The 26,054-nt window shown below is 35.8% G+C and overlaps 1 protein-coding gene across 4 annotated transcripts in view; it reads left to right on the top strand.

Annotated features, from left to right (window-relative positions):
• The window catches only part of LOC125645654 (PHD finger protein 20-like protein 1), a 47,477-nt gene extending 21,615 nt beyond the window's left edge, over positions 1 to 25,862 (top strand). For 3 of the 4 annotated variants that reach the window (XM_048871314.2, XM_056139419.1, XM_048871313.2), the window contains exons 6-19: positions 5,329 to 5,417; positions 5,863 to 5,926; positions 6,308 to 6,373; positions 8,782 to 9,161; positions 9,284 to 9,611; positions 11,097 to 11,213; positions 12,576 to 12,728; positions 13,586 to 13,795; positions 17,884 to 18,030; positions 19,197 to 19,336; positions 20,353 to 20,452; positions 21,298 to 21,496; positions 22,958 to 24,042; positions 25,056 to 25,862. In XM_048871314.2, the coding sequence (XP_048727271.2) occupies positions 5,329 to 5,417; positions 5,863 to 5,926; positions 6,308 to 6,373; positions 8,782 to 9,161; positions 9,284 to 9,611; positions 11,097 to 11,213; positions 12,576 to 12,728; positions 13,586 to 13,795; positions 17,884 to 18,030; positions 19,197 to 19,336; positions 20,353 to 20,452; positions 21,298 to 21,496; positions 22,958 to 24,042; positions 25,056 to 25,201 (3,224 nt within the window). In that variant the 3' untranslated portion in view covers positions 25,202 to 25,862. The remainder of the gene's footprint in view (positions 1 to 5,328; positions 5,418 to 5,862; positions 5,927 to 6,307; positions 6,374 to 8,781; positions 9,162 to 9,283; positions 9,612 to 11,096; positions 11,214 to 12,575; positions 12,729 to 13,585; positions 13,796 to 17,883; positions 18,031 to 19,196; positions 19,337 to 20,352; positions 20,453 to 21,297; positions 21,497 to 22,957; positions 24,043 to 25,055) is intronic. The other variant, XM_048871315.2, reaches the window with a different exon arrangement.
• Positions 25,863 to 26,054: the final 192 nt, after the last annotated feature.

The following is a 26,054-nucleotide window of genomic DNA, read 5'->3' as shown; positions in this document are numbered from 1 at the left end:
AAATGTATGATAATTTCAGAGTACATTCTCTGATGACAATAAGAGAAATATAGATAGTTATTCTTGCGCTTTCTAACCCCATGCAGACACAGCGACGCATCATCTTTTTTTTCCAAGGGCGAGGGGGGGGGGGGGGGGGGTGAAGGTTGACTGACAAAAAAGGTGGGCACCCTCTCATCCCCCTTTGGTTTTATGTGCCTAAGTTCCACCCTGACTCGGATATATTTTATAGCCAGATCGAAATTTCCTTTACACACATCCTGAGCGCCGTTTTTTGAATTTATAAATGGCTTCAACATTCTTTTACAATAAAATTTGCGACATTAGGGCCTATATGAAGAATAATTTATCATCACATTAGCCGCTATAAGGGCTCTATCTTGCGTATAATGGTTGGAACTGGAAGCCAGAGGAAGAATGAATTCTTCGTCTGGACCAGTTATTGAAGGAACTGTCGAAAAATCCGAATGTCCTGATTGTTTTTGTAGGCCATTCGTTATGGACGAGTCACACAGACAACTTTAGGTAGCCAAAGAATTTCTGATGTGCAGTCCAGAAAAACTAATTCACACAGAATAAAACTTTCTAAACAATTTTGGAATATGTTGAGTCACCGTGGGGTGTGGGACGATGATCGGTTCATAAGTTGTACATAGCCAGAAAATCTGCACAGTATGCAGGAACTCCCATCAGAAACTGTATGTTTGGCTGTCATACATTGTTGGACATAGGATATCCGACGAAGGCAGTCAAATGGATACAAGAAAACGTAGAAAAAAGAATGCCTAATTTATCAATGGCTCACGTTCTCATTTATACAAAATAAATTTATCGAGCTTTAATTCTTACATGTTGATTCATTCAACCGACCGGTTGTTCAAAATCCTCGGCCTTTAATGTTATTTTTTGTTTAATTTTTTTTACCCTAATAAGGAAACCAACGTGCAAATTAGTGCTTCATTTAAAGAAAAATAAATCATCCCCCAACTCTTGCATGACCGTAAAAATTGGTTTATTTCACCTGATACAAAAACTTGTAATTTCAATGTGCTCCACCATTTGCTTTGAACCATTCTTTTTCAAACAGAAAAGGGAGGGGGGGGGGTGTGTCTGATAATGCAACTTTCAACATATAAAGTTAGACCTATTCACCTTCAATTTATTTACTTATGTATTCAGAGAGAAAAATTCTGATCAGAAAAGCTTGATATAACTATTTCATAGTCAAATTTCATTTCTAAACAAATCAGATCATGTTTATACTAAATTATGAATATCTGTACTACAGTGTACATGTAGTCTACCGTCATTATATAGGCCTACAGTACAGTCAATGTTTTGCAGGATTTTCTCATCTTCGCCGTGCTTGCCGTTGGTTTGTATCCTATTCGAAAATAGTTAGAACTGCATCTGGTCGAAGATTTAATTTCATAAACCCATTAGTTTTTGCCAAAATAGAGTGAATACAATAACGAAACTGATCCTCATCAACCCCCGTAATCGCGTAAAATGATTGTCAAACAACTTCGAGTTCTGTGTTCTCGGTGTAGATTTCACACCCAAGTCTTTCTGAACGTTGGATCATTTAGACAAAAGTATATAGAAATACAGTAAAATATCTCTATCTCGAAGTCCGAGGAACCTCGAAAAAACTTTGAGATATCCGGGGGTTCGAGATATCCAAAATCGATCTTGGATATTTTTTTTTGAAGGAGGATATTTGATGCATAGTATGGGATTTGCATTATAAACAAAAACCCCGTTGCCGTTTCTTATACAGTAAAATATCTATATCTCGAAGTCCGAGAGACCTCGAAAAAACTTCGAGATATCCGGGGGTTCGAGATATCCAAAATCGATCTTGGATATTTTTTTTTGAAGGAGGATATTTGATGCATAGTATGGGATTTGCATTATAAACAAAAACCCCGTTGCCGTTTCTTATAGTTTAATACAAGTTGATAAATTAATATTGTGGAATTTCAAAGACAACATTTCGTTTTTTAAATATATATAAACATCCAATTGAATTCACAATGTGTTTCAAAATTAAGAAGATCATGCCTGTATGCTTACTTTAAGTTTACTGATGTCCAGGCTCGACTGGGACGTAGTTATTGTGTTGTAATGAAAGAGTTTATCACGTAAGAAACAAAAAAGACGGATTAAAATTTTTTTTTTAAATGTTTATTAAAGAAATTTTCGTGTTTTCTCTGTACTAGTTTTAATGATGAAGCGTGTATTATTAAATGCATTATCGTTATTAAGAGCATTACCTTCAAGTGTACTTTGACGATTTTGTGTGTTTAACCCACATGTTAATGATAGAGCGTGTGTCATTCAAAACACCATCCCTGGAATCGGGTGTGTTAGTTCATAATTGGCGGTGAACTTTAGCCGTAATGTTGAAAGGCTTCACTAATCACCCAAGGTGTTGAACCATTTATTGCGACCTGGGTCTACTCGGAAAAGGCGAGCGTGGATTAGCGGTCATTAATTATAATTGATGTAGCTGCGGGTGTGAATGTTTAACTTAACGACGCCAGGTATGGTAAGCAGAGCGGAAAATTGACTGCACTTCGAGATAAACCAGGTGAATTTAGGTTATGGGACCTTGAAAATACTTCGACATAAGCGGAGTATTCGAGATTACCGTGTTCGAAATATCAGAAGTTTTTTTAATCATTTATATAGCGAAAACGGACGGGACCGGCGGTCGACTTCGACTCAAGCGGGGTATTCGAGATAAACCATATTCGAGATACAGATATTTTACTGTACCTGACTTGCTACATTACAGTTGAATGTAAGCACATTGAACATTTTGATGGCTAAAACCCGCAGTTGTTAGTATAAACAAATACACATTTGCGTCAGGCTGGTCTCTTTTGACGTCATCAAGCAAGGGAGATAAGTCATCTTACTATTTTGATACTTCACACCACGGCAACATTTGACGGTCTGTAGCGCCTGTTACCTTACGATTTTTTCTTAATGACTTCTTTATATATGTTAAGCAATTAAAGAAGAACACATTTTCGTGCAAAACAAATTTTTTTTGAAAATCGTCTCCTATGACCTTTAAGCATGTGAGCTCTCAGTTTGGGCATGTGAAACTTTAGACACACTTGACCGTTTGGGCATGTGGATATTTATACCCTTCGAACAAAGTTCAGGGGGGTGGGGGGTGAGTATTTAGGAATCACTCTGTCTGTCTGTCCGTTCGTCTGTATGTCTGTGCAGATTCGTGTCTGGGCCATAACTTCTTTGTTCTTTGACATAGGCATACCATATTTGGCACACAGGTAGATCACCATGAGACGATGTGTCAAGTACCTTCATGACCTCTATATGACCTTGACCCTTGACCTCAAGGTCAAAATTAAAAGTTTTTTTTTTACAATGGATTCGTGTCCGGGCCATAACTTCTTTGTTCTTTGACATAGGCATACCATATTTGACACATGAGTGTATCACCATGAGATGATGTGTCAGGTACCTTCATGACCTCCATATGACCTTGACCTCAAGGTCAAAATTAAAGGTTTTTACAATGGATTCGTGTCAGGGCCATGACTTCTTTGTTCTTTGACATAGGCATACTATATTTGACACATGAGTGTATCACCATGAGACGATGTGTTGGGTACCTTCAGGACCTCTATATGACCTTGAACTTTGACCTCAAGGTCAAAATTGATTATAGGGTTTGGACATAGTCATATCATAAGACATGGGTGTATCACCATGAGACTATGTGTCATGTACATTCATGACCTCTTTATGAACTTGACCTTTGATCTCAAGGTCAAAATTATAGGTTTATACCATGGATTTGTGTTCGGACTATACCTTCTATTTTCTTCTACAAAGGCATACCATATTTTTACATTCAGGAAAAAGGTAATTTATACCTATTAACAACACCCTTTGGAATATTGGGGTAAGCGGGGGCTATTCTTAGTGAGCATTGCTCACAGTACCTCTTGTTCAGTTAGAAATGTGATATCTTACATCAAATATTAAATTCAATTCTTTATTCCATGATTTCATCACCCATATATATATTGGAAAATCTTTCGCAGCATTTCTACCCAAGTGATTATGTCATGTTGAATATAATCAGCTCTCGGACAGAAGGAAGGACTGCTTCTCAGTCCTTTCTATAATGATTTTTGGAGGAGACAAACTTGTATGAAAACTTCTTTAAAGAATCGGTCACTTAAGTTTGAAGAAATTATGAATCTCTTATAGGGGTGCAATAGAGTTCAAAGTCTTACACCGGAATACTTTGGAATTTTTCAAAAGTGCTCACAAAACCCACAGAATTTAATATGTAAAATTAATATACAAGCATCCTTATGAATTTTATATTCTAAATCTTTCCATTCATTTCTACAGATTTCAATATCCTTCTGTTTTTTGATATCTCCCATTCTTACAGCAGTCTGTTTTACAATTTATCCCTTTATTTCAACAGTGCAACATGTGTTTCAGTTTCTCCTTTTATTTTGATAAAGTGCTACAATATTTTTTTCCAGTATTTTCTTTATTATAACAGTTGGAGTCCTTCAACATTTTGTTTTACGATTTCTCACTTTATTATAACAGTCCTACAACATTCTGTTTTACAATCTCTTACTTTATTATAACAGAGTCTTACAACATTTTGTTTTATGATTTCTCACCTTATTATAACAGTCCTACAACATTCTGTTTTATGATTTCTCAATTTATTATAACAGTCCTACAACATTCTGTTTTACGATCTCTCACTTTATTATAACAGAGTCCTACAACATTCTGTTTTATGATTTCTCACTTTATTATAACAGAATCCTACAACATTCTGTTTTATGATTTCTCACTTTATTATAACAGAGTCCTACAACACTCTGTTTTACGATTTCTCACTTTATTATAAAAGTCCTACAACACTCTGTTTTACGATTTCTCACTTTATTATAAAAGTCCTACAACACTCTGTTTTACGATTTCTCACTTTATTATAACATATTCCTACAACATTCTGTTTTACGATCTCTCACTTTATTATAACAGTCCTACAACATTCTGTTTTATGATTTCTCATTTTATTATAACAGTCCTACAACATTCTGTTTTACGATCTCTCACTTTATTATAACAGAATCCTACAACATTCTGTTTTATGATTTCTCACTTTATATAACAGTCCTACAACATTTTGTTTTACGATCTCTCACTTTATTATAACAGTCCTACAACATTCTGTTTTACGGTTTCTCACATTATTATAACAGAGTCCTACAACATTCTGTTTTACGATCTCTCACTTTATTATAACAGATTCGTACAACATTCTGTTTTACGACGGATTTAAGAAGACTGTTCAGGGTATCAACATTAAGATGATGCCTAAAGAACTACAGCAGAAGGTACAGAGAAAAAAAAGGGTTTACTGAAGTTCATAGGTCATAGTTAGAAAGGTTATAGTTCAGGTGTTTTGTATAACTTCAGATGAGTATAGACAGTATATAGTAGAACATGTTTATAATGAAGTGCTGGGGACTAACAAGTTTGGTTTATAATGAAGTGCTGGGGACTAACAAGTTTGGTTGTTGTCACGTAACTTCTTTTATCCTTTAAGTACATGTAACTACAGGGCTTGAAAAATCATTTCGCTGTAAGGATGAATTCATTAGAAGTGTATTTGTTGTAACCGTGATTTACTGTAAATATTTAGCATTAGATACTTCGAAGAAACATATCAATGTTTTTGAAAGATACAAAATATATGTTGGAAATAATTTAGAAACTATCATTTCGGCAGAATTTATAGTGAATTTTTTTTTTTTTTTTTTTTTTTTTTTTTTATTATAGAAAATTGAGATTGTGCATGTTTTACCAAAAGATGAAAGGAAAAAATCCACGGAGGAGGAAGCAGGTGAGTGAAAGTTTCTAAATGTAATACCAAAGTTTTTTATCAGAGTAGTATTCTAATCCCAAGGGTAGGATTCTGTAATCTAGACAGGTAGTATTAAGGTTGATACATTTGTGATTTTATATATTCTGATCCTTCAAGATGGAATTTTGTATTTTATATGGCTGGTATTCTGATCCTTCAAGATGGAATTTTGTATTTTATATGGCTGGTATTCTGATCCTTCAAGATGGAATTTTGTATTTTATACAGCTGGTATTCTTATCCTTCATGATGGGATTTTGTATTTTATATGGCTGGTATTCAAATCCTTCATGATGGGATTTTGTGTTTTTTACAACTGATCTTGTAATCATTCATGATGGGATTTTGTGTTTTATACAGATGTTAATCTACCCAAGAAGAGGAGGAGTTCTTCAATATATTCCAGAAGAGAGAGAGACAGTATAGGTATGAATGGGATCTTCTGATGACACAATGAAACTTCTCAAAACCGATCCCCAGAAAAACACCCCACTATCACCCCACTCCCCTCAAAATCTGTCAATATTGAAATTCTTGACTTTTGAAAAATCTTCTTATTAGTTTTATTTATCCCCTTCAATCAAATGAAGGGTTTTATTTTATCCACTTCAATCAAATGAAGGATTTTATTTTATCCACTTCAATCAAATGAAGGATTTTATTTTATCCACTTCAATCAAATGAAGGGTTTTATTTTATCCACTTCAATCAAATGAATGGTTTTATTTATCCACTTCAATCAAATGAAGGGTTTTATTTTATCCACTTCAATCAAATGAGGGGTTTTATTTATCCACTTCAATCAAATGAATAGTTTATTTTATCCACTTCAATCAAATAAAGGGTTTTATTTATCCACTTCAATCAAATAAAGGGTTTTATTTTATCCATTTCAATCAAATGAAGGGTTTTATTTACCCACTTCAACTGATAAACTGATAAATATGTAGCCATAGCTGAATCAAAGTTCGTTTAACATTAACCATAGATTCTACCATGTTTTTTTTACAAGGATCAAAGAAATGCTGTATCCATTAATCTCCACTATATACCGATGAAACATCCATAAGAAAAATAAATAATAAGCGTCATCGGAACTTGGTTTTGTATGCCTATCTAAGCATGATTAAAGAACAAATACATGTAAATACATAAACTTTGAAATGTTTTTATTAATGCAAATTAAGGTTTTTTATTTTGATATCAAAGTACCTGACGAATAGGAAGGAAAACGTGTCAAAAAGATATCATATGATCTTGTTGGTATACATTTCCGGTTACTGTAAAATCGGAACCATACCGGCGGACCTTCAATTTCCGAATTTCGATCTCTCGAACTCTCAATTTCTCAAAGTTTTGTCAAGGTCCCTTGAACTTCTAGTTATCGAGAGTCACCTGTAATTTAATCTAACTAAGTCTGTCATAAAAGTTAATCAATATTTGTTACAAATTTATAAATGACTGAAGAATAACTGACTGTCAACAAAAACCAATTGTATGTATTCCAAGACCGATACACTTGTGTGTGTAGTTTTATTTAACTGTGTATTCAGAGCAGATGATTACATTGCATTGATATAGTCCATTAACATCAAACTAAATACTTTAAATATCTTTCAAAAAAGAAGACCCTACAATCTCACCATTTTTGTCAGGATGCATTTGGTTTTGTAAGCTGTCATGGCATCACACAGTGACCTAATTCATAATTGTATAGGGAAATGATTAGCTGTATAGGGAAGGGAAATGATCGTCTGTATAGGGGAGGAAATGATTAGCTGTATAGGGGAGGGAAATGATCGTCTGTATAGGGGAGGAAATGATTAGCTGTATAGGGGAGGGAAATGATTGCCTGTATAGGGAAATGATCAGCTGTATAGGGAAATGATCGGCTGTATAGGGAAATGATCGTCTGTATAGGGAAATGATCGGCTGTATAGGGGAGGGAAATGATCGCCTGTATAGGGAAATGATCGGCTGTATAGGGAAGGGAAATGATCGCCTGTATAGGGGAGGGAAATGATCGCCTGTATAGGGAAATGATCAGCTGTATAGGGAAATGATCAGCTGTATAGGGGAGGGAAATGATTAGCTGTATAGGGAAATGATCGGCTGTATAGGGAAATGATCGGCTGTAAAGGGAAATGATCGGCTGTAAAGGGAAATGATCGGCTGTATAGGGAAATGATCGGCTGTATAGGGAAATGATCAGCTGTATAGGGAAATGATCAGCTGTAAAGGGAAATGATCGGCTGTATAGGGAAATGATTGGCTGTATAGGGGAGGGAAATGATCAGCTGTAAAGGGAAATGATCAGCTGTATAGGGAAGGGAAATGATCGGCTGTATAGGAAAATGATCAGCTGTATAGGGAAATGATCGGCTGTATAGGGAAATGATCGGCTGTATAGGGAAGGGAAATGATCGGCTGTATAGGGAAATGATCAGCTGTAAAGGGAAATGATCGGCTGTATAGGGAAATGATTAGCTGTATAGGGGAGGGAAATGATCAGCTGTATAGGGGAATGATCGGCTGTATATTTCTGAGCTGTAGTCAAATAGAAATAAAGTTCTTGTGTTGATGGGTGATGGAGGACAACCTCCTCAGTCTCGGAATGTTGCTTGGAATATTTCAAAACATCATTTCAAGACTGAGGAGGTTATCCTGTAACATGAAAATGCATACTTTACATCTTAGACCTTATTCTACACAACAGAATCAGATAACTGAAAACCTGATTAAAGGTAAAGTGATATTAAACATGAAATATTGAAACCAAATACCAATGAATGATTGATTACCTAACTATCAATAATCGGTATATTATTAATTAGAAAAACCACCCAAAAATGTGGAATCTACAAAGAGGATGGCAGAAAAGGTGTCCGAGAAAATGTCAAAGAGTACGTCCAGCGATGAGGGGAAAAGAAAGTCAAGTACTGATCGTAGACGAACAAAAATGGACAAAAAAAAGTTGATTGTGGCGGGATCTTTGTTTAAGAAACGAGATCGATCCACATCTTCTGAGAGGTCAAAGACTGGTAGTTGTTCCAGCAAAGATCTCACAGCTGATGATATGGTAGAGAGCACAGGTATTAAGATAGAACAGCAGCATGTTGAGTCAGAAGACGCAGGGGGTTCAACAGAACAGCCTCCTGGAGAGGACTCCAGTGTTCAGGCTACACAATCTGCAGAGAGATTCGGTGGAAAAGAGGTAACATTTACAACAAAACAGATCTGATCTACTGAAATGCTAAACATTTGACAGAGTAAAACTATGATTACAGATGACATTAACTAAACCCATGGTGACATTGCAGTAATGTTGTTTTTCAGTTAGAAGAAGAAACCGTACCTGAAGCATCAGAAAATGAAGCAATGACCCAGAGCTCCATAGATACTGCCACTTCTCTATCAGTCCCTTCCCCAGGTCCGACTGAGCAACCAGTGGCGGGTCTTAGCTCCACGGAAAGTCCTGTGGCGACCTCCAGCTCTGCAGAGACTCCTTTCTCGGATCCCATCATTACAGCACCACCTGTTGTGGGCACTAGCTCAGCAGGACCTCCTGGGCCCCCCAGTACTCCCGTACCCGTGTCAGCTCCAACCACCCCTTTAACGACACCTGTATCCTCCATGCCCCCCTCCCCGGCTAGCACATTATCAGGTAAGTAGTGTAGGTAACTAAATGTAAACTCTGTAACCTTGCATTTTAAAGTCTTTGATATTTTAAGAATACATACTATATAGATTAGTTGACATCGTTTAAAATGCATTTGATATCTAGACTTCTGAACACTGAACACATAAATTAAGTATTATTTCTTGTCAAAAAAAAAAAAAATAGCACGGAAATCTTAAGAATTTTTTTTATGTTAGTATTCCTTGATAATGGTTCAGACTTTCAAGGTAAGACTCAGGGCTCGGAATTAGCGAGAAATACTCGCAAAATACGAGTACATTTGAAAAATAGTGAGTAAAAATAGTGGTCACTCGAAAACCTTAGCAAGTGGTGATTTACAAACTATGATCGTATTGTATCCATTTTATACGGTGATGTGCTATTCACTTTTCTTAAACTTGCACTCTGAGTCATACAAACGCTTACATGAACGACCGATTTCAACAACTGTTTCTATCCGGATTTTTCTTTTATGATTTTTTAAGAAACTCAGAGTCAAACAAATGCTTTAGTGGTAGGACATCGCATTATGATGAAAAATATAGACAAGCTCACCTATAGGGGTGATTAAATTGAATTCCAAGTATAAGGTTTTTGTTATTCATTTATCTATAAAAAAAATCGGAGTCTATGTTTTACCAAGTCTTCTGGTAGTTATTTTTATCAGTATCATGAGAATGTCCTATCTAAATTGATTTATTGTCATATTGAGGTCGGGTTGTAGTCATGACACAAGTGCACTGCTCACCGCGTAGACGATTATTAAAAAAGTTCATGGGGCTCGTGATCGTGCTGCTTATAAAACCATGAGTTTCGGATTCGCTTTGAAAAATCACTAGTGACAACCCTGATGTGGCATGAAATTGGAAGACTGGATCTAAACCTGTGGTAAACAGGTTGTGGATTAGAGGTGTGATAATCAAGAGACCTAAACATTGCACCATATGACTTACGCAACTTAGTGTCTTGTTTAAACGATGCCTGTTGACCCACTAGGCTAAGTAATGAATAATGATGGGGAAAATCATTTATTTAAAAAAAAAAACATATGAAAAGAGAGCACTGCTTCATTATTTTTATTCTAGCTTGTAGGTTTTCATTTTAGTCTGTGGATTTTTTACCCATAGGCTGAAATTAGCCTGTGGTAGAAAAAGTTAATTTCGACCCCTGAGATTATATGGATGTGTTATTGGAAATGCTGTGAATCATTTAAAATCTATTGTTTTGCTCCTGAACATCTTTAACAAACATAGTGACAGTGATAAAAAGGTTGAACATCACTTTAAGTGACCAGAAAAAAAATCCCCCAAAAATAAATCTGAGTATACCCAGTTTCTAGAGTTTAAAAATGCACTCATTTTAAAATCAAAATCAATTTTTTTGGTTTCTCAGTGATTGGGGGGGGGGGGGGGGGGATTCAACATGAATACAATTTCCTGTTCCTTTGACAATTTCATTGTACTTCTGTAGCGATGTCGTCCTCACCCTCCACCCCAAAAGTGTCTCCTTGTGTTAAATCAGACGTGGCATCCTCAGGTGGCCCCACCCTGGAGCCTGCCATCCCAACACACACACCCAGAAGCAAAAGTAAGTATAGTATAATACTAACCAGGGATTTATCTAGGTTGTTTTTACTACCGGTAAAGGGTACCTTTCCCCCTTGGCAACAAATGGATATTTCCCCTTCCACAGATAAAAAAATCCCCTTCATTTGTAGAAACTTCACAAAATTGTATAAGAATTTTCAACAAAAATCATTTTTTTTATATTCCAAGTCATTTTATACAATTGTCAGCCTTACAATATAGATAAAATGAGTAATCAATCACTTTATATGGCTGTTATAATCTGTGGATATCATATTCCATGGATGTCCATCCCCATGAAGCTCATGGCTACATTCTCAAAAATTCCCCTTAAATATAAAATGGGTAGTAACAACTAAATGCTGGATAAAACCCTGCTAACACTCAGAGGCCTGTCATCCTAGCACATTCACCCATAAACAATAGAACACACAGACACCCAGGGGCTTGTCATAACAACACGCTCACCCAGAGGCAAGAGTACATTAACACACAGACACCCAGCAGGGATTACTGTAGGGTCTGTAGAGGGTTGAAATTAGGCTCCATTTTCAGTGCTGAAAAATAAGTTTTTTTCCTCCAAAAAACACTTAGAAATTTCCAAAGGATGATAAAGAGATTGCAAATCCATGTTATTGATTTGTTTGTTGTTAAGAACTCATCCTGCGGGATACTTTGGATATTTACTATTGTTTGTAGCTTTATTGCATTACAACTTGGGATTGGTATTCTATAAATTTGTCAGTATGACGAAACATGTTGCATAACTTATAAAATTACTATCATCCCAAAGTCAGATTACAGAATAGTAAAAACAACAAGCCTGCATTGTATGTCTTTATGATACCCCTAATAAAGCAGGGATAAGAAAACCAGGTACACATGTTCTTATACCTCAAGTTCAAGGTCATACTTTACTTTCATACATTAGCTAGGGACATCAAACATGTTTTTTATGCTCCACATGCTATTGGCACATATATTTTGAAAAGTAATCATTTTGCTTTTCAAGTTCTATTTTGTCATAGAAATCTTTCTTCAATTTGATGCTTAATAACAAAGCACTTTGTTTTTGCATGGCTGCAAGTTTACCCTCAATAACTTTGAAACGATACCCGTTGCTTGAAAGAAAAGCATAGACATTTTTCATAAAAAGCAAAATGTAAGAATATTATTAGTTAAAACATTTCTTGAATCATGGTAAATTTTTCAGTCAGGTGATTTTAAGTCATATTGACATATATCATTTAAAAATTCAGTTGATGTATTTCTAGTTTTAATGCGCACTACTGTTTGTTTTGTCATGTAATGCTTGAATGAATCCACAGTTTCAAATGCAATTGATATGTCTTGTATTTTGTAGAGGAGAAGAAAAGTCGTAAACAGTCATTTTCACCCATAGGTCAAACGGAATCTGGGGAGAATTCTGCAAGAAAGAGAAGTAAATCAACAGACAAGGGAGAGAAATCTGACCAACATCAGTCAAGGAAACGCAGCAGGTCCACAAACGAGAAAGGTATTATCAATTAATTAATTAAATACAAATCTGGGAATATTGCATATTGATAACAAGGCTGTCATTTCATACATGTACAAAGAAGTAGGTACAGTTTCTACAGTCATCTGGCCCAAAATATTGATGATTTTACTTGAAGCTCAAATCCTGGCATTCAATTAAGGAATAGTTTAGCAAACCCAAAATTCACTCAGTTTGATCAGTAAAATGATTTGTGTCATATGACGAGAGCTTGAAGTTGGCATAAAATTGCAAAAATGCCATTTTCAATGAAAATATCCACAAATTCAGGTGGTTTTCCTTTTAGAAAACATACAGCGCATGCGTCGAGCAAATTCATATTGAAGCATGTTTTTCATCTCAAAATAATACACAATATATATCATTTTCATTTTGCTCGACAAATGCGCACATCTTTTCCTGAGCAATAATTTGTATGACATTTCACAGTTTTCAGGCTTATTTTGAGAAAAAGGCGGGAAATGTCTTATTCATGATGTCATAATGCTATCCATTTAGGACTATCATTCTGATTTTGTTGACATAATATACCTGGCATTTATTTTACTTTCTTAAAACACTGATTAAGGTTAATTCCAGACACATTTTATAAAGAGAATTTTTTTGGGCCTTTTTATGTATACAACCGTACCTTGTTCTTTGAATCTGTCCACGAAAGCAAAATGGGTTGAAATGACACCAGAATATCTCAGATAATGAAATGTAGTTGTTTGTTAATTGTTGGGTGTCATTTATTGGCATAGTCTGTTGCCCTGTGAATGGCCAATGGAATTTTGTCAATTTGAATAACTAGTATGAAATTGTTTTATTGATTAACCAATGAAATTTTTTAACAGCAAACTATATCCTTGTTCCGGAGACAGTGCCCCCTCCGAAGGCCTTTGTGATAGAATCAGAGCACAATCACTTCAAATGTTCATTTGAAAACTGTAACAAAGCATTCCGTAAGGAAAGCTTGCTGGAATCTCATGTCAAGTTCTACCATTCCAAAGAGGGCAAACCACCACAAAACCCGCCTCGCAAACGCAGGAAAACGTCCAGTATCTGTACGTATCATAGGAAAACGTCCAGTATCTGTACGTATCATAGAAAAACGTCCAGTATCTACGTATCATAGGAAAACGTCCAGTATCTATGTATCATAGAAAAACGTCCAGTATCTGTACATATCATTGGAAAACGAACAGTATCTGTATATATCATAGGAAAACGTCCAGTATCTGTACATATCATAGAAAAACGTCCAGTATCTACGTATCATAGGAAAACGTCCAGTATCTATTTATCATAGGAAAACGTCCAGTATCTATACATATCATAGGAAAACGTCCAGTATCTGTTCGTATCATAGGAAAACGTCCAGTATCTGTACGTATCATAGGAAAACATTCAGTATCTGTACGTATCATAGGAAAACGTCCAGTATCTGGACATATCATAGGAAAACGTCCAGTATCTGTATGTATCATAGGAAAACATCCAGTATGTATCTGTACGTATCATAGGAAAACATCCAGTATGTATCTGTACGTATCATACAGACCCTGAAACGTGCTACTACACCAGTTGCACGGTACGGTTCGGTACGCTTTATGAACAGTACGGTTCGTTTTCTGAACGGTACGATTCGTTTCTTGAACGGTACGGTTCATTTCTTGCACGGTACGGTTCGTTTCTTGCACGGTACGGTACGCTTCTTGAACGGTACGGTTTGCTAAAAATAGCTGCATGCTTTGTGAACGGTTTGCACGTTTTATTAATGAGGTGGGCGTGGCCTGAACGCTTTGACTTCGTATAAATTGTACGTTTCGATATCTTGTTTTCACTCGATCGGTCTTATTCGGCTCTTTGATTATCGGCTGCAGGATTTGTGGTTGTGTTAGAATGTGCACATGGGGAAATGAGACGTTATTTTTGATTGCTTCGATGGAATAATTCCATATTGATAATGTACATAAAAGTTATGAATAAAAGTTTTTAGAATTTGCTTAAGTCTAAGTCTTAATGGTTGTTATTACGTTTCAATTTGTTTTTCATTTCTCATCAGACATTTATTAATTTACGATTTTATAAAAAGTTGTTACATGAACTGCTCCCCGACATGGGCGTGCGTAAGTGTAAAAACAAAGCGTATTAAGTTTCCGGATATAAATTACAGTGCCTAAATTGGAAAAGTTTTTAAGAAGAAGTGAATTTTGTTTTGAATACACTAAAGTCGCAAATGACACAATGATTATTTTCTGCACTTCACATTTATTGTGATTTATCATCGGCATTATGAAAGATCCAGGATATCTGCACGTGAAGTTTGTACGTCCTTTTTTGTCAGCATTCAGTCATTCATAATTAATAATGTTAGATATCTGTTGCATTTGTCTTTGAATCAAATAAAATGATGATAATACATATAATATATATTCCTATCCTTTATCACGCGAAGTCCGATTTTCATTTCCCTGACTTTATTTTTGATCACTGAAAATTGAATTAAAAAAAAATTAACAGCAAAGTAAGGCAAGTGTGTAGTTTGCAATAAAAATGTTTCATATACCTTTTCTATATATTGTTGAAATACTTGAAAATGCTGAAATGAATAATTTTTTGCGGCCGATTTGATGCTTTGCATCAATTTAACTTGTTTACATTCTTTTACACATGTATGTATCTATTTATTTCTCTGTCGATGTAATTAAAAATTGTTTATTAGTGTATATAATAAATCCGCCAATCTACATCTATCTATATGGGTCGTTATCAATGTAGAAGAGAAAAAGATATGTCAAAATTATTGCTAATAAAGTAATGAAAATATTACAGTGTAGAATGTGACAATTTTTCTAATCGGTCTAGAAATTTCTCATATGATTCAGACACTGTACGTAGGAAAGTACATATTGAATACATTAACGCTACAAATATCAATTTCATCTTCTTACGGCAAGCCCTGTGCCATACGTGTAGTAGCATTATCAGGGACGTCGACGTCCCTGATTATATGAAGAAATTAAATAGGCTACTTGTAAGTACTATTACAGTATTGTAGTTAACTTCACCCTTGAATTTAAAAGAATTGATTGAAACAGAAATTCCGTTAAAACAACGAAATGCCCCTTGGTTCACTCTTTAAAAGTCTGCAAGTGAAATATACATCCACAGTACACAGGACTGGCTGCAGAAGCATGCATGCAAAATCCGTGCAGTGATCTGACGTCTATTTCTGTTAACAGTTCACAGTATAAAACGAATTTTTATGCATAATTCAGTCAAAACTTGGGTACTTGTTGATAACATACATACACATATATGCACTGAAACAATGTGACATTTACGGAAAGTAATTTAAAAAAAAAAAAGAATATCAAAGATGTTTTAAGCATCTCGGTGATTTTCACAGTTGATAACCCAGCTTCGTGATGTTTGAGGATAATGCTTCGAATAGCCAGCGATAGTCTACGACCTCCTTTCCCATCGGGCGCCATTGTGAAAATAATATACTGTGGCTGAAAAAGTGGGTCACGTGACATAAATTGCACGCTTTCTGCACGGTACGGTACGCTTTCGGGCTTTTGGGGGCGGGGTTTGCATAATATTATCCTGCACGCTTTCTGAACGGTACGGTTCGTTTCTTGAACGGTACGGTTCGTTTCTTGCACGGTACGGTACGCTTCTTGAATGGTACGGTTCGTTTTTTGCACGGTACGGTACGTTTCTTGAACGGTACGGTTCGTTTCTTGCATGGAACGGTTCGGTTCGTTTTTAAGGTGTAGTAGCACGTTTCAGGGTCTGTAGGAAAACATCCAGTATGTATCTGTACGTATCATAAAAAAACGTCCAGTATCTGTACGTATCATAGGAAAACGTCCAGTATCTGTACGTATCATAGGAAAACGTCCAGTATCTACGTATCATAGGAAAACGTCCAGTATCTGTACGTATCATAGGAAAACGTCCAGTATCTGTATGTATCATAGGAAAACGTCCAGTATCTGTACGTATCATAGGAAAACGTCCAGTATCTGTATGTATCATAGGAAAACGTCCAGTATCTGTACATATCATAGGAAAACGTCCAGTATCTGTACGTATCATAGGAAAACGTCCAGTATATGTACATATCATAGTAAACATGTAAACAGTTAATGGGGAGATCACAGGAACATGTTCTAAGGAACTATTATACTCTAAACATTAAAGGGTTGCAAAAAGTATAAATAATGTTTTACTGAAGAATTTACTACCTATATAAACTGAAGACATTTATTCAAGGTCAGGTGAAAAATTATAGGGAAGGACTAAGACAGAAATTATTTTCTAAAAAGAAGGAAGGAATATTAGTTGTTTAAATGTCAGTGCTAAGGTTGTCTGCCCTTTGATTGTATCATGAAATGATTTTGAGGGCTTCTTTAATTCAATACAACATTAGTAAATAAAATTTGCCATTTTAGTCGTAATTTTCTGGTTTATAGAAACATTATGTACACTTCTCTGTACAAGTTAATGGGTATGATTATAGAGGTTTTATATTGGAATAAGTAAATGGATAATATAGAGATTTTACAAATGTATATTGGAATAAGTAGCCTGCACCATCTGAAGACAGTACTTTGTTTGGTTTCTTTATACCTAACTTTGAAAGATGAAATGGTCTGCATGTCTAAAAAGTGCCCCCCCCCCCCCCCCCCCCCCCCCATTAATGTATAAAGGGCTCTTAAAACATTTCAGATATTTTGATAAAAAAAATTGAGAGTAAAATTCTTAAGCAAGTAATATAAAATTATGTTTATTGTAAAAATTAAGAAATAAATTGACATGCGGATGAGGTTCACCATTTTGTGATTTAGTGACCTGACAAAAATAGTTACTGCACATGTAGAATACTGGATATTCATCACCTATACTGCTGTTCATGTAGAATACTGGATATTCATCACCTATACTGCTGTTCATGTAGAATACTGGATATTCATCACCTACACTGCTGTTCATGTAGAATACTGGATATTCATCACCTACACTGCTGTTCATGTAGAATACTGGATATTCATCACCTACACTGCTGTTCATGTAGAATACTGGATGTTCATCACCTATACTGTTGTTCATGTACTTCGTGTTTCTATCATTTGACTTGTAGGTTCCACAGATTCAGATGTCTCTGTAACACACAGACAGAGGTACCCCTCCAGTGGTTCTATGTGCCGACCCAGCACCTCAACAGAAGGCACCACTGAAGTGTCCGGCACAGACCCACTCAGCATAGAGGGGCATTATCTATCTGAAGGTGAGGCACCACTCCTGTTTCTCAGTATATGGAGGGACATTGCTTTTATGTTTAAATGTTTACGTACAAATGAGCTCAATGCTGAGAGTTAGGAAAGAATTGTACTGAATTAAGAATAAGGCAACACCTCTGATTGTAAGGACATAGTTAAAATGTGGATATAAAATTCTAAGGTCATTGTGTTCAATCTTAATCGGGGGCTCATTGAATGGCTATTAACAGAATATATTACAATACCCTACATATCAGTAAATTCAGTCAGCTGATGCAGCCAGAATGTGGAAATGTATTATGATATATAGGTCTATCAGCAAGCACCTGTTAGTAACCACCTGTCAGCAAGCACCTGTTAATAAACGCCAGTCAGTAAGCACCTGTTAATAAACGCCAGTCAGTAAACACCTGTTAATAAACGCCAGTAAGCACCTGTTAATAAACGCCAGTCAATAAGCACCTGTTAATAAACGCCAGTCAGTAAGCACCTGTTAATAAACGCCAGTCAGTAAGCACCTGTTAATAAACGCCAGTCGGTAAGCGCCTGTTAATAAACGCCAGTAAGCACCTGTTAATAAATGCCAGTAAGCACCTGTTAATAAATGCCAGTCAGTAAGCACCTGTTAATAAACGCCAGTCAGTAAGCACCTGTTAATAAACGCCAGTCAGTAAGCACCTGTTAATAAATGCCAGTCAGTAAGCACCTGTTAATAAATGCCAGTAAGCACCTGTTAATAAATGCCAGTCAGTAAGCACCTGTTAATAAACGTCAGTCAGTAAGCACCTGTTAATAAATGCCAGTCAGTAAGCACCTGTTAATAAACGCCAGTCAGTAAGCACTTGTTAATAAGCGCCAGTCAGTAAGCACCTGTTAATAAATGCCAGTCAGTAAGCACCTGTTAATAAGCGCCAGTCAGTAAGCACCTGTCAGCAAGCACATGTTAGTAACCATCTGTCAGCAAGCACATGTTAGTAACCACCTGTCAGCAAGCACATGTTAGTAACCACCTGCAGGGTTGACTGAATTAAATGACTTGTTGACTAGTGTGACATATTATGACAGTTAGTCATTGGCTCTGAGTAATCATGGTTGATTTTTAGTAATTCTTTAGGACGACAACCAGTATTTTTTATGCTGTTAAGAACTAGACAAGTTTTTATTTGTATAACAGGTCCAAAGTCCACATCAGTCAGTCATGATGTCATGGTAACAGAAGAATCCATGGAAACAGAGTTTGAGGATACCTTGAGTAAAGATGAAGTCGTTAACTGCATTTGTCGATTTAATGAGGAGAATGGATTGATGATTCAGGTGTTGCATTTAGATATTGAAAATGGAATCAAAATGTTCTTGTTTACATGGTTTGTTCAGTTCTTATGTTAAATGGTTTCAACTTCTTCATTGAAAAGTTCCTAATTATATTTAACTTCAAATGATTTTCTGATGGACTTGTATGCAGCTTGTCATTCATAATTTTAGCCCATTTCAGCTGATAGATCAAGTAAACTTCATGTACAAATTTTGTCTTGTCATCTACTGTATATTTTCTAAACTATTTATAGTATTACATGTATTTTCTACTTCTTCTCAAGAACCACAGATCAATTTCAACCACTCTTGGCTCAAGGCGTCTTTGGGTAAAGGGGATTCAAATTTGTTTTATTGAAAGGCCATGCTCCCTTCCAAGGTAGAGTTTAAGAAATAGTTAAGATATGTAAATGATGAGGTGCTTAAGATAATTTGAGAAGACTTTCATAGAATTTAAAGGTATTGTTCTGATACTTAAAGTAATCACTTTGTCTGTCTGTTCACCCTTTGGATCTTTCTACGACACACAACAACTCAAGTTTCATTTGGAACATTTTCATAAATTGTATGCATAATACTTGGATTAGGCAGAGGAAGACCTCTTTTGATTTTCAGATTTATTGTAGGGCCCTTCTCTTGACTTGTCAGTTTTCTAATCAAAAATTTAAAGTCTTTTCCATAAGAACCAGAAGAAATTCTAACATCTTCATGTGATTAAGTAGTGCAGATTGAATTCGGTTAAAATCATGTCTCTATCCCATCGCACTTGCAACTTGGGGACAATATGCTTTACACAAAATATTAATGACAGATCTGGGCTTATTGTTTGACCACTATCAATGTTCAGAAGTCTTTAATCTCCTCTGTGTATGGTCAATAGATCTCACATTGAAAATCCTAATTCTTTTTTTCATGTGAAAGATTATAATCTCCATAGATTCTTTTGATTTTATTTAATATCATTTACAGGGCAATACCACATGATTTTACGTCTTACATATTCTTTTCTTTTTTGGTAGTGTGATGTGTGTTTGTGCTGGCAACATGCAGTCTGCTTCGACATTACTGAAAACACGTTACCCAAGAAGTACATTTGTTTTGTCTGTGAAAGTCCTCCAGGTTAGATGTTTATGAATTTAATTCAGTGGCTTGCTGTTTTACTGTAATGGAGCTTTTAAAAGATATGCTAGTATTCTAAAATCAAATGGAATAAAAGATAAATCATAATAGAAGACATGTTTTCAGTTGTGAGGTTCTCGTTTATGAATGCCATTCAGATCACAATGAACATGTGTGAGTTAGTAGCTTGTCTTGTAGAAAAAATTCAATGGAATATTTGTGGAGTGTTTAATAATTGATTTTAATTGTGGATTTTAAAACCAAATTTAGATTCTGAAATTTCTCTTGCATGTTGAACATGATGAATTGATGATCTTCTCCTAGTGTTGGTTTTTTCTGAAAAATAGTTTTGGTCAACTCATACAGTCCCTTTTTTTTAAATCCAGAGAAGTCAACATTTAAAATATTTTTGAGAATTACATCTAACTTGTGACATTGCAGAGAGAGAGAGAGAGAGAGAGAGAGAGAGAGAGAGAGAGTCAGTTTTGGGGAAAATGAATTTCAATCATATTACATGTATAGTCTTTGTTTATCCAACATGATGGAAGCAACTGAATTTTAGAGAGATTCAATTTTTAAAATTAGATGTTTAGAATTCATGGTTGAATATTGCAGTTGTTGTACCTACATGCACTCCTTTTGTCATTTATTAAGAATAACAGTTTCATTAATGCAAACATGTACATGAATATGTAGACAGCTGTTTGATATTTTATTCTATGGCTTTGAAAAGGCAAACAAACTTTCTTCATTTATTTTACTCAACAGGAAGACTTTGAAATTAGTTTTTAAGCAGCTTGGGGTTTGACAAATTAAATTTTTTTTTATATTTTATCATTTTACAGGTATCAGAGACAGCTGCACATACCTACATGACCAGGATTGGCTGAAGCTAGGCCACATGGCTCATTTTGGATTTTTGCTCAATCAGGAGGAAGATGAAAGTTGCTGCAGAACAGTTCAAGCCACACATGGTCTTGTTGGTGACCTCCACAATGCGACAGCCGTACTTTACGGTTTGAAGCAGAAGCTTAAATCTGCCAGGTATTCATTGTTAGCTGTTTTACAGTGAAGTGTTCATAATTTATGAAAAGATTTGTGTATACTACAAGAGCAATGGAACTTAATGAACTCTGTCGTGACCACATTGCAGTATCATTAATATTTTGTTTGAAAATAAATTTATATTTGATAGATATTTTAATTAAATGTATCAAATAACCATTAATTCAGAATTAAATTGTTCATATTTGAACCAATTTCATCAAATGTATTGAGAAGATTTAATGACTTGTATTTGTGAGAGGCACATGGACCCAGCGGTTACTGAAGTTATAGGCTTTTGATTACTGTGTAGATTGCTAATGAGTGCTGAGTGACCCTAAGTGTTAAGGATGAACAACATACTGAGAAAACTAGTTAATGAGAGTGGAGGATATATACAGTTAATACTGAAATGAAATTGAAGAATTTCAAATATACCTTTTACAGTAAAAAAAAAAAAAAAAAGAGAGAGAAAATTAAAAAATGCTGTTTTATTAGAAAGTCATCTGAAGAAGAAAAATTGAAATCTTTGGTAGACTCAGATTTACTAAGTATAGATCAGCAGCCTCAGTCATAAACTTTAATTGGCTTTTCCAGCTAGAAAATACAAGGAATGTGCATCTTCACTAACCAAGGGTTTACCCATTGTGGGGAGTGGAGTGGACTGAAATCCTTGGCTAGTGAAGATGTGGAATGCATTTATTTACTGATATATATTTATGTCCACTACCACTGAATTGCCAAACAATATGTATTTAAGAAGTAAATTTCAATTTCGAAAATAACATACTTCATGCTGGCATACTTTTCATGACACACGTTAAAAATGGAATTTATTCTTTATATTTATGTTCTACGTACTTCCATTTCTGTTGGAATTCCCAGCTGTTAAAATGGACGTACTATATTTATCAAAATTCATACTGTATGTGCATTGTTCACAACTACAGCAGCAGGGCTTGAAGCTAACTTTTTATGTCACCAGTTCAGCTGGACTGATGGGGTATAATTTCAACCAGTCCGCAGAAAAAATTATCAGTCCAACAGAGTTTTCCAGAAATAATTAAACACATTTCGTTAATGTTACTAAAGACAATATTGTAACCTTAAATGTGAGATTTATATTTACGAATCAGATTCATCTGATATCTACAGATCGAAGCATGCCAAGTGTGTGTATAAAATTTTATAAGTATATTTTCCAAAATGATGCTTTAGAAAAATAACCAGTCCCATCGGACTGACTAAAACAAATGTCAGTCGGTCCGCCAGACTTTTAACCAGTCACAGACTGACAGGCATATGTTAATTTCGAGCCCTGCAGCATATTCATGGGGAAATGGCTCTCTATACAATTTGTAAAAGATATCAAGGGCAAAAACATTGGAAATGTAAATATATAAAAATAATATCTGATTGTTGTAATCATTTTATACTGGGTTCGATTTTATTTTTCTACAGGAAGAAGGACAAAAAGGACCCAATGCTAAGGATGTGGCTACAGAATCTCGATGACGTTCATTTTGACCCATTAGACCACGACGCAGACAGCGAGAATGAAGAAATGGTGATGGACACTTCCATCTCCATGAACCATTCTAAACAGCAAGAAGATTTCATACAGGAACAGAAGCCTGAATTAGAGTCCGTGAGTCATCCGAGGCTGAAGGCAGAGGAGGATGTTAGTGATAGTTCTACCCACAATACAGAGATGAAATCGGAAGAGCAGGAAGCCATTCCAGGAAGAAAGGAAGGAGAAATGAATAATGGAAATCTCTCGTCAAATATTGATATTGATACAAAAAATATGGACAATGGCCCAGATAACTCTGAGGCAGATTTTACACAAAAGTGCAAAACTGAAAAAGAGGGCACTGCAACACAAGATGAAAGTCCAAATCAAAACACTGGATACTCAGACCAAGGGCTAAATCAAAATACTGGACAGACAGACCAAGGGCTAGGATCCAACAATGGGGAAACATCTGAAGAGAACAAATCCAAACCACCGACAGATGTGGAGGAGAAAACATCTGAATCATCAAAGCACAGAGGTCACAATGATGTAGCAAAGCATGTGATCTCCAGTACTGAGAGAGCAGAAGTAGGGACCAGTCGTTTTACCACAGATACAAGTGAAGTGTTAGCAACAAGTGGGGAAGGAATGAAACCAGTACAAAAGGAGGAATCAAATTCCACGATTACTGACAACATGGACCAGTCTCAGTCACTCCATATGAAATCAAAAGCCACAGCAAATCAAGGCAAAGACCCATCTCAGTCCCTCCATACTGAAGTGAATTCCACAAGGACTGACAATACAGAGAGACCCCATTCTCTCAATACTGAACTTCAGCTGGGATTCCCATTGGAGGCCTCACTAAGTTCAGAGGTCAAAGTGGAAGACATGTGTGACCTTTTGAACTGTGTGGAGGTTGTGAAGGAGGATCCAATCAAACACTGTGAGAGAAACTTATTGGAGCACATTCTCCGTGTTCAGACAGAGCTTGAACAGAGACTAGACCACATAGAGGAACAAGTGTGTGGTAAGTATACACGTAGTGGAACAATATATGTGGTAAGTGTACACTTATATACGATATCGGTTTGGGAGGGAATGAGGATAGACAGGGGGTTCCAAACACTTCATGTTTTAATGAGTGGATGAGAGAGAGACCACACAAGGGACAAAGAATATGATAAATGTTACTTTGAAGGGGATACTGAAGCACACAGAGGAGGAAGTGTGCACACAATTTTCTTATAAGAGTTTCCCAAAAATACAATGTATGTGTTGGGTTGCTTCATTGTTTTATTAGGGAAGAAAAATGTAATTTCTTAGATTTTTTTAAAGGCAGAGTTTTTAAAATTCTGTGTCTTGTTTGACAGGATATTTTAATGCTAATTATATTAAATATTTGTCCTTGTTGTAAGGGTAATGGAATGTGCAGTCACTTTAAGGAGGTGTGCTACATCGTCATAATGGCTGACTTCCTTCTAAAACTTGAATAAAGATATGAATATCAGCAATATTTGTCTATTCCTTTTAATAGATTTAGCATGTCAACTGCTGAATTGTAGATTGTGGGTTTGAGTCTAGCAGGGGTTTTAAAAAGTTTTTAGATTATTTTCTACTAAAACTGCATATTTGGACTAAATGAAGTAAGTTTGAAAGTTTTCAATTTCGAAACATTGTTGCACATATCAACCATTTTTCATCCACATCAAATTTCTCTGGTGTAGCATTTTTCCTTTAAATGCAGTTTTGCAAACATCAGGTGATAAAATCTAAAGTGTAGAGATATTAAACATGTTCATTAAGATACTGGATAAATATTTGATTGCAGAGAGATTGTTTGATGATACAATGGACAAATGTGAAAGAGGAGAGTAATTATACTATGTATTTATTTCCTGCAAACATGAGAATTAGAAAAAAAAAAGTCTGAAAGTGACAGAAGACAGACCATGTGTACCTACAGATTAAATTACTTACAGACTAGAGTGTTTACAGACTAGAGTGCTTAAGATTAAATAATACTCCAATATTCTTTTACAGCACTGGAGGCAGCTGATTCTAACTTTGTCGCTTCTGGTCCGTCAGACCGTGACCTCCTCTCTGATGTACCCACTCTAAAGAAGACACTGTATCTACTACAACATGACTTAGTACGCATCCAAAGGATGGCAGCCTACCATAGATAATGGATAAAAGCTTACCATTAATAAAGGACACCAGCCTAGCATAAATAAAGGACACCAGCCTAGCATCAGTAAAGGACACCAGCCTAGCATCAGTAAAGGACACCAGCATACCACTGATAAAGGATTACAGCCTACAATCCACAAAACATAAACAGATACAACCAACACATACATGTACCATCAGATATGCCACCATCAGTCGATACCAGTTACCCAACACACGGGACTACATGTCGATACCAGTTACCCAACACATGGGACTGCATGGTGCAGATTCTGCTGATGATTACATTCTACAGATAACCCTGACCAGCTGAAGCCGGTTACAGATAACACTGACCAGCTGAAGCCGGTTACAGATAACACCTGAAGCCGGTTACAGATAACACCTGAAGCCGGTTACAGATTACACTGACTAGCTGAAGCCAGCTACAGTCAACAATCACCAGGTGAAGCTGGATGCACTGTGGTCTCGCCGGACATGTTCCGTCAAGAGCTGACAAGGTGGTTCATCACTCTGTAGATTTAGGCCTGTTGTTGGTGATGGGTTGTCTCAGATGATGTGTGTTAGAGAAAAACTATTTCATAGTGTACTTCTCCGTTCTTTAGAGAAAATATTTATGTGTTTTTGACATAATAAAAATTTCTTCTACAAGATAAATATCTGAGTTGTAAAGCATATTTTTTTTTGTTAACAAAATTAAACTCGGTCATCATGGTTTTAAGTATGGACAAATACGTCATATGACCATCAACTAATAACATTTTGAAGTTGAAAAAAAATGGCTTAATAGCAAATGTTTTTCAATTAGTTCAAAATGTTTGTGTTATTCAATCAAATTGCTCCTTTATA

Source organism: Ostrea edulis, chromosome 6 (genome assembly GCF_947568905.1).
Source record: "Ostrea edulis chromosome 6, xbOstEdul1.1, whole genome shotgun sequence".
Lineage (NCBI taxonomy): Eukaryota > Metazoa > Mollusca > Bivalvia > Ostreida > Ostreidae > Ostrea > Ostrea edulis.
This window is presented reverse-complemented; position numbering and strand designations above follow the sequence as displayed.